General features: G+C 66.1%; 2 protein-coding genes across 2 annotated transcripts in view; one reads left to right on the forward strand and one right to left on the reverse strand.

The window, feature by feature from the left end:
* The window catches only part of MROH1 (maestro heat-like repeat family member 1), a 49,931-nt gene extending 46,766 nt beyond the window's left edge, over nt 1-3,165 (forward strand). Inside the window, exons 33-41 of the mRNA XM_010844209.1 lie at nt 289-426; nt 681-795; nt 1,081-1,227; nt 1,404-1,592; nt 1,721-1,876; nt 1,945-2,079; nt 2,149-2,251; nt 2,360-2,425; nt 2,899-3,165. Coding sequence (XP_010842511.1) covers nt 289-426; nt 681-795; nt 1,081-1,227; nt 1,404-1,592; nt 1,721-1,876; nt 1,945-2,079; nt 2,149-2,251; nt 2,360-2,425; nt 2,899-2,984 — 1,135 coding nt within the window. The 3' untranslated portion in view covers nt 2,985-3,165. The remainder of the gene's footprint in view (nt 1-288; nt 427-680; nt 796-1,080; nt 1,228-1,403; nt 1,593-1,720; nt 1,877-1,944; nt 2,080-2,148; nt 2,252-2,359; nt 2,426-2,898) is intronic.
* Nucleotides 3,166-3,225: 60 nt separating this feature from the next.
* The window catches only part of BOP1 (block of proliferation 1), an 18,066-nt gene continuing 13,898 nt past the window's right edge, over nt 3,226-7,393 (reverse strand). Inside the window, exons 3-15 of the mRNA XM_010844145.1 lie at nt 5,944-6,098; nt 5,750-5,867; nt 5,572-5,673; nt 5,281-5,493; nt 5,043-5,204; nt 4,892-4,972; nt 4,745-4,814; nt 4,526-4,658; nt 4,264-4,444; nt 3,895-4,183; nt 3,738-3,822; nt 3,555-3,662; nt 3,226-3,475 (exon numbers count right to left, since the gene is read on the reverse strand). Of these exons, the coding sequence (XP_010842447.1) occupies nt 3,322-3,475; nt 3,555-3,662; nt 3,738-3,822; nt 3,895-4,183; nt 4,264-4,444; nt 4,526-4,658; nt 4,745-4,814; nt 4,892-4,972; nt 5,043-5,204; nt 5,281-5,493; nt 5,572-5,673; nt 5,750-5,867; nt 5,944-6,098 (1,851 nt within the window). The 3' untranslated portion in view covers nt 3,226-3,321. The remainder of the gene's footprint in view (nt 3,476-3,554; nt 3,663-3,737; nt 3,823-3,894; nt 4,184-4,263; nt 4,445-4,525; nt 4,659-4,744; nt 4,815-4,891; nt 4,973-5,042; nt 5,205-5,280; nt 5,494-5,571; nt 5,674-5,749; nt 5,868-5,943; nt 6,099-7,393) is intronic.

The following is a 7,393-nucleotide window of genomic DNA, read 5'->3' on the forward strand; positions in this document are numbered from 1 at the left end:
GGTGAGGCCCTGCTGGCTTGGAGCAGGGCCTGGTGCCACTGGCTGTGCCCGCGCCTTCTCCATGTCTCTCAGTCGGGGGGTCTGGGGACAGGCTGGGGCCCCTTCAGCTCTTGCAAGAGCAGAGGGCCCACAGTGCTGCCCAGGGGAAGGGACACTGGTAGCAGGGAGCAGGCTGGGGGTCCCTGGGCATGTCTTCTAAGAGCATAGGCGGGTGTGTGTGCACATGCGTGCGAGGGGCAGAGCTGGGCCCTGCCTGCACCAGCCGAGCCCATGCCCGTATCTCCGCAGCTCTGCGGTGGACGCGCTGCAGGCCGTGCTTGTCTGCGGTGGCAACGAGGATGTGGTCCAGTGCATGGAGCTGGACGGGGGCTGGCAGTTGCTCAGGACCTCAGCTGGGCACGAGGAAGGTGTCACCCGGCTGGCCAGGTGAGCGGGCAGCACGTGGGGCAGCGGGGAGTCCGTGAGGGCAGCAGGTTCTGTAGGTGCAGCGGACCGGGCACAGGGGGAAGGCCTCTTTGGGGGGGTCGTGTCTGAACGGAGGATGTGCAGGGCAGCTGGGGGGCGGGGCTAGCGGGCCAGATGGTACAGGGTGGGAGGCAGGCACGCTCCCCAGGCCCCCGGGACTGGTGTGCTCTGGGCAGCCTAAGGCCCCAGCTCTTGCCCGCGTGCCTCCTTCCCAGTGCCATGGCAAAGTTCGCAGGCCCCCGGCTGCCCCTGGTGATGAAGCTGCTCTTCACCACACAGAGTAGCATGTATGAGGTCCAGAGGGTCACCTCCACAGCCTTCCTGGCTGAGGTACGAGCACTTGCTTTGCACCATGAATGGAGGGGGGAGGGGGGCAGTGTGAAGTACCCCCCATAGGCAGGCCTGGGTAGGGCAGGGGAGCCACATTGAAAACCCACCCCAGACCAAGGCAGTGGGGGCCAGGGAGGGGTTGGGGTCAGGAGTCAGGGGAGGTTGAGGAAAGGCCAAGAGCCCCCCTTGGCCTGCTGGCCTCAGCCATGTCCCCTCAGTGACCAGGGGCCGGTGCTGCCCGGTGCACTTGGGCGGGTGTGGTGGTCAGCACGCCTCTGCCCCCAGCTGCTCAGCAGCAATGTGGTGAACGACCTGATGCTCCTGGAGTCGCTGCTGTACAACCTGATGGCACGGCAGAAGGACACGAGCGCCCGCGTGCGGAGGCTGGTGCTCCACGGCCTGGCCAACATCACCTTGGGCTCCCCAGATAAGGTGACCGTCCGGTAGCCCTCTGGGGCCCTGCTCCTGGGCGAGGGAGGGACAGCAGAGCCACAGCTGGTGAGGAGACCCGGGCAGACCCAGCAGCCACAGGATCGGAGGTGGTGCTCGGAGGGTGGGCAGCTGGGCATGGCATGGCCTGGGCACACAGGAATGTGTGGCCTCCCCAGGTACAGACCCACAGCCCCCAACTCCTGACAGCCATGATCGGTGGGCTGGACGACGGAGACGACCCACACAGCCTGGTGGCGCTGGAGGCCATGGTGGGCCTGGCAAGGCTGATGGACCTGGTGGACGCCTGGGACCTACATGCAGTGCTGCTGCACATTGCTGTCCGCATTCGGCCCTTCTTCGACAGCGTAGGCCCCCCCCAGCCGCCCCTGGCCATTACAGCCTGGCCCACTCTGCCTCTTGCTCCCCCTTCACTGCCCTGCGGTTGCCCGGGAAGCTGGGCTGGGAGGGCCATGTGACACCTGCTGTTGCCCAGGAAAGGATGGAGTTACGCTCAGTGTCCATTGGCCTCTTCGGGCACCTCAACAAGGCCTGCCGTGGGGACTGCAAGGACGTGTTCCTGGAGCAGGTTGTGGGCGGCCTGGTGCCCCTTCTGCTGCACCTGCGTGACCCCCACGCACCCGTGGTCACGGTGAGCAGAGCGGGGGATGGGTAGGCCCGGCCAGCTCAGGGACTTGGGGCTCAGCGTGTGCCCTGCAGGCCTGCAGGTTCGCCTTGCGCATGTGCGGCCCCAACCTGGAGTGTGAGGAGCTGGCAGCTGTCTTCCAGAGGCACCTGCAGGAAGGCCATGACCTGCACTTTGGAGAGTTCCTCAACACCACCTGCAAGCACCTGGTGAGGGGCGGGGCTAGGCAGGGCTGGGCTGGGCGGGGGGACCGGGCCTGCCTGACCGCCTCTCTGCAGATGCGCCACTTCCCCGACCTGCTGGGCCGCTTGCTAAGCACCAGTCTGTTCTACTATAAGAGCAGCTGGGAGGATGTCCGTGCTGCTGCCCCCATGCTCACAGGTGAGGCCGCCCCAGGCAGCCCCCACACCGACCTGGCCCCTGACCTCGGTCCTACCCCTGGCCCCCAAGCCCCCTCACTGGCCCCTGACTGTGGCCCCACCCTCACAGGGTTCTTGGTGCTGCACATGGAGGCTGAGCAGCGGCCACAGGTGGACCTGGAGCAGCTCCTCACGGGTGAGCCCCAGTCCTGCCAACCCCGCCCCACACAGCCAGGAGCCCAGAGGGCCCCCGCCCCCCCAACATGCTGGGCTGCACTGACCCTGTGGGCACCAGGGGGGACTAAGTGATTTTCCTGGATTTCAAGGATTTTTTCCCTGTCACTGGTGACCTCATCGTCTCTAGTAATTCACGGAAACTTCTTAACTGTTCCAAAAGAGCTTAAAAAACACTAAAAAAGGAAAAACTATCTTTCCGTTGGCTCCTGAGCCCTCCCGGCAGAGGCCTGTCTTAGGAGGGCGGTGGGCGGGCGGCCCCACGCACAGGGTGGGGTGTCAGCCTCAGGGTCCTGGCCCCCAGGCTCTGTGCGCCCGGAAGGGGTGGGGGCAGCCTCAGTCGCAGCTGTTAGCGGGGTGTGGGCGGGATCTTGGGCTCAGTCAGTTCTCCAAGGGCCGTGGCGGAGCCCCCAGCAGCGGCTCCTTGTCCCCCAGCACTCCAGCTGCTGCTCAAGGACCCAGCCCTTAAGGTGCGCTTGAAGGCTGTGAAGACTCTGGGCCGCTTGGTGAAGTTCGCCTGAGGCTACCCCAACACCCAATACCAGCCTGGCTGGCTGGAGGGTCCAAGACAAGGCCCTAAGGAGTCCCCTGCCCACAGGGCCACAGGGGAGGCCTTGGGCCCACACAGCAAGGGAGGGCTGGAACACAAGGGTGGTCAAGTCACCAACCCCCATCTTCCCAATAAAGCCATTTGCTGATCAGCAGGTGATGTGGTAATGTGACCTGGCTTGTGGGCAGGCCAGCAGCCCCCTCCCCCGTTAGGAAGCTGACTCAAGACTACCCAGCAAATTCCTGTATTGAGAGTCCAGGGCACATGTGCTGCCCACCCCCACCTGCCCCGCCCCAGAAGCAGGGTGTCTAAGTGAAGAGGCGGAGAGTGCCATCAGCCCCGGAGGAGAAGACCCAAGGCTGGGTGGGGTGGAAGGCCACGTCAAGCACCCCCAGGTCTCTGGTCAGGGCGTGCCCCTTGAGCACCTTCACGGGCACCAGCAGTGGGTTCTGCAGCAGGTCACTGTGGGGGAAGGAGAGACTCAGGACGTGGGTGGAACCGTCCCCAAGGGGCGCGGGCAGGCGGGGCCGTTGACACTCACTTGTACACCATCCCGTGGCAGACGATGACACTGCCGTCGTCAGAGCCAGATGCGAAGAGCGGGTACCGGGGGTGGAAGGCCACGGCCCGGAGGGCCTTCTTGTGATGCCTGGGGTGGGGGGAACCAGGTTCAGTGAGGCAGGGATCGGGGCAGGAAGTGACCGGTTGCCCACCAGCATCTCACCTTAGCACTCTGTACGGCTTGGTGGAGAGGTCCATGTCAACCCACACGAGCTTGCTGTCATAGCTGCCGCAGATGATGTTGTCACCTGGGGGCAAATTCGGTGGTGGGGACTTGGTGGCCCTCCAAGTGCCACCCTCCCACCAGGACACCCCCTTACCTGCCGGGTGCACTGCCAGGCTAGACACCCACTTGCAGTTGGGCATCAGCTTTTTGGTGAGCTCCTGGCGCAGCAGGTGGTAAAGGCGGACGCAGCGCTGGGAAGCCACGAGCAGGAAGGGCCGCGTGGGGTGGAAGGCTACACGCTGCACCTGGCCATGGCTGCGGCGGAAGGGGCTCTGGCTGCGGCGCCGGCTCAGCTGGTGGATCAGCACCTGGGTGTGCCCCGGAGTGGCCAGCACCGCAGCCAGGTAGTCCCCGCGCCCGTGCCAAGTCACCTGCGTTACTGGCTGCAGGGAGGTGAGGCTGGGTGAGATGCGGCCCCTCCCCGGGGCCCCGCCCTCTGCCCCACGCCCCGCCCTCCGCCCACCTTCCCGTGGTGGATGCGCAGCCGCAGGCCGTCCTGGCGCTCCTCCTGGGAGGCTTCCAGCCAGTGCGCGGGCTGTGAGGCGGGGTCCAGGGGTGGGGGGAAGGCGCTCAGCAGCTGGTCCGTGCTGCCCACCACCAGCCGGTCCCCCAGGGCCGGGTTCAGCAGCAGCACCGTGTCCTCCCTGCAGTCAGAGCCACATGGAGGTCCTCAGGCATGGGTCTGTCCCCCCACCCCGACCCTGGGCACCCTGGGCCTCACGCACACTGCAACAGCCACCAGGCAGACGGTGGGGTGAGGGTTCCAGGCGACACTCTTCACCACACCACCCACGGGCACAGTCCTCATGCAGCGGGCAGTGGCCACCTCCCAGAGTCGCACCGAGCCATCATCTGAACCTGGACACGCAGACAGGCCCTCAGTACCTGGCCCTCCAGGCCAGCCCACCCTGCCCAGCTGCGGAGCTGCCCCACTGCGTGCCCACCTGATGCCAGCCACTGGCCATCTGGGGAGACGCTGAGGCAGCGGACAAGGCTGTTGTGGCCCCTGTAGACCTGCAGAGAAAGGGCAGGGTGGTAAAGACCAGACACTCGGAAGCTTTTGCTCCCTGCCACCTGCCCTGTCTGCTCACCAGGGCCTGGCACGTGGGGAAAGGCTGCAGGTCCCGTGGCCGGGGCAGCTTGGGGATGAGGTCTTCAGGGTCCACGTTCACCTGAGAAGAGGATGCAGGGTCAGCTGCACCCACCCCCACTCCACGCCCCTGCCTGGGCACCCCGGCGTACCCTCATCTTGCGCTGCCGTGGGCACAGGTAGAGGTCCAGGCAGCGCTCAAAGCGCTCCTGGATGAAGCGGCCGTAAGCAGGCACAGCCCGCAGGCTCGGGAACCGGCGCGGCAAGAAGCTGAGCTTCCTCTCCTCAGGCTCCTGCTGCTCCCAAGCCAGGCACTGTGGAGGCAGGAGTGAGCCAGGAGCCGGGGCCGGGCAAGGGGTTAGCCCAGACCCCACCATGCACCAGGCCCACCTCCTCCTCGCTGGGCAGGTACTCGGGAGGCGGGTTGTAGGACTCCGAGTGGCCAGGCAAGGCCAGCTTGGGAGCAGGCACGTGCATCTTATGGCGACCCAGCACCGCGTTGGGGTCCTCCTGGGCCCACAGGTCATAGAAACTGGGACTGTGGTCCCGAGGCCGGCGAGGCTGGATCCAGCCCATCTTGATGGCATGAACCATGCGGGAGACCTGCAGAGACGGCAGGGTGAGGGGGGCCGGGGCAGGGGTGGGGTGGGCAGGTGCACCCCCAGGATGGCCTACACCCACCTTCTCCTTCTCCACCAGGGAAGGGATGAAGCTGCGCTTGTCTGCAGGCCGGTTGGTCACTGGGTGGATCATGAGGTCCCCACTGAAGAAGTCCACAGCTGGCTGGGGGGCGAGCAGAGGAGGGTGGGCCTGGGCCCTGCAGGTGCCCCCAACCCCAGGGCCAGCAGCTGCCGCCTACCTCGTAGGGATTGAAGCTCACGTCCCCGAACTGGCCCCTCTGCAGCCGCTGCACCAGGGCCACCTGCTCGCCCGTCAGCCGTACACTGTGTCCCGTCATCCGGTCCCGCACCGTGCGCCTGGGGGGACCCAGTCAGAGCCCTGGCCCTGGCCCCGCCCCGCCCAGCCCGCAGGCTCCGCCCCACGCCCACCCACCAGTAGTCAGGGTCGTCCATCTTGTCCAGAAACTGGTCCAGCTCGTCGCGGGTGCGCAGGGGCTTATAAATGCGCCGGCCGTCCAGGTCATAGCCCACATGGGGAAAGTCATCGTACCACTCCAAGGGCACATTGCCCACCGTGTTCCGGATGTCCTGGGGCAGGAGGCCCGCGAGTCAGCAGCAGATACCCACCGTGCCCACCCCTCCCTCGAAGCCCCTCAGAGAAAGACACAGGCCAGGAAGGGGAAAGGCAGAGCAAAGGGGCTGGCCTCCAGGCTGCAGGAGCAGCACCCAGGCACCCTGACTTGAGCTTCTCCCCAGGGTGTGACGTGGCAGGACGGCCAGCACTATCCGCCCCCCCACCCAGACCCTCAGAGGCGCCGGAGTTGTACCTTCACATTTTCCACTGAAGTGGTGCCAACCCCAGAGCCTCCCCCCTGGATTCCTTGGCCAGGGCTCTGGGCAGCCACAGGCAAGGGTGACCTCATCGCCCGTGGGCTCCCTCCCCTGGCTGGGGCCTTAGGCAAAACTGGGTAGCCATGGGCAGGGACTCAGGGAAGACCCCAACAAGAAGTCCACTCCAAGAAGAGACAAAGTCCGCTGCACTGAGCCTGGCACACTTTCAGGGGCTCCCCCAGCCTCCCAGCCCTGCCCCCACCCCACCCTCAGTGGGCAGAGCAGTCACATTCCTGGACACACATTCCTGGTCGAGGCCCCTGCCAGCCGCCACCCTCCCTCCACCCAGCACCGAGACTGCTGCCCAGGCGGCCGCTTCCTGCAACAGTAGCCACAGGGGGAGGGGCCCAGATGAGACTGCACAGCAGGCAACCTGGGAACCCGGACAGGGACAGGACCCTCTGGGCACGGCCCCTCTGCACCTGCCCAGCCCCCAGCCTGCTGAACTGAGTCCTCCCTGCTTGCCTTCCTCCATACGTGCCCAGGTCCCTGCCCACTGCTGGGAATGCCCGTCCTTCTCCTGTGCTCCCCGAGTCCACACAGCCATCCCTGGACTGGACAGATGTGGGCGGCCCAGGAAAGACCCATGGGGCATTTAGCAGGGAACAGGGTGTGGGTGGGGGGTTCTCCAGGCAAGAGTGCAGGCAGGAGCCAGACCTGGAGGGTGGTGCCAGGAGGGGCAGGTGCAGGAAAGACAGGCTGTGCCGTCAGGTGAGCCCCACGACAACCTGAGGGGGGCAGCTGAGGGGGCCGGGGGCTGGACTCCAGCTGCTCAGAGAGCCTCCGTGCCCTCTTTTGGGCACAGAAGGCCCAAGTGTACATGAGAGGGAGAGACAGACAGGGTGTGGCCAGGCGCTGGGGCCAGGGCATCTGGGTTAAGGCGGTCATGCCAAGTGAGAAGGCCGGGGTCACGGATCCTTCTTGACCCTCCCTCCTGTCCCCTGCTAAGAGGGAGGAGGGGAGGCAGCAGCGCTTCGCACCCCCCCGGAGGG

The sequence above is a fragment of the Bison bison genome, unplaced genomic scaffold (assembly GCF_000754665.1).
Source record: "Bison bison bison isolate TAMUID 2011002044 unplaced genomic scaffold, Bison_UMD1.0 scf7180017847889, whole genome shotgun sequence".
Taxonomy (NCBI): Eukaryota; Metazoa; Chordata; class Mammalia; order Artiodactyla; family Bovidae; genus Bison; species Bison bison.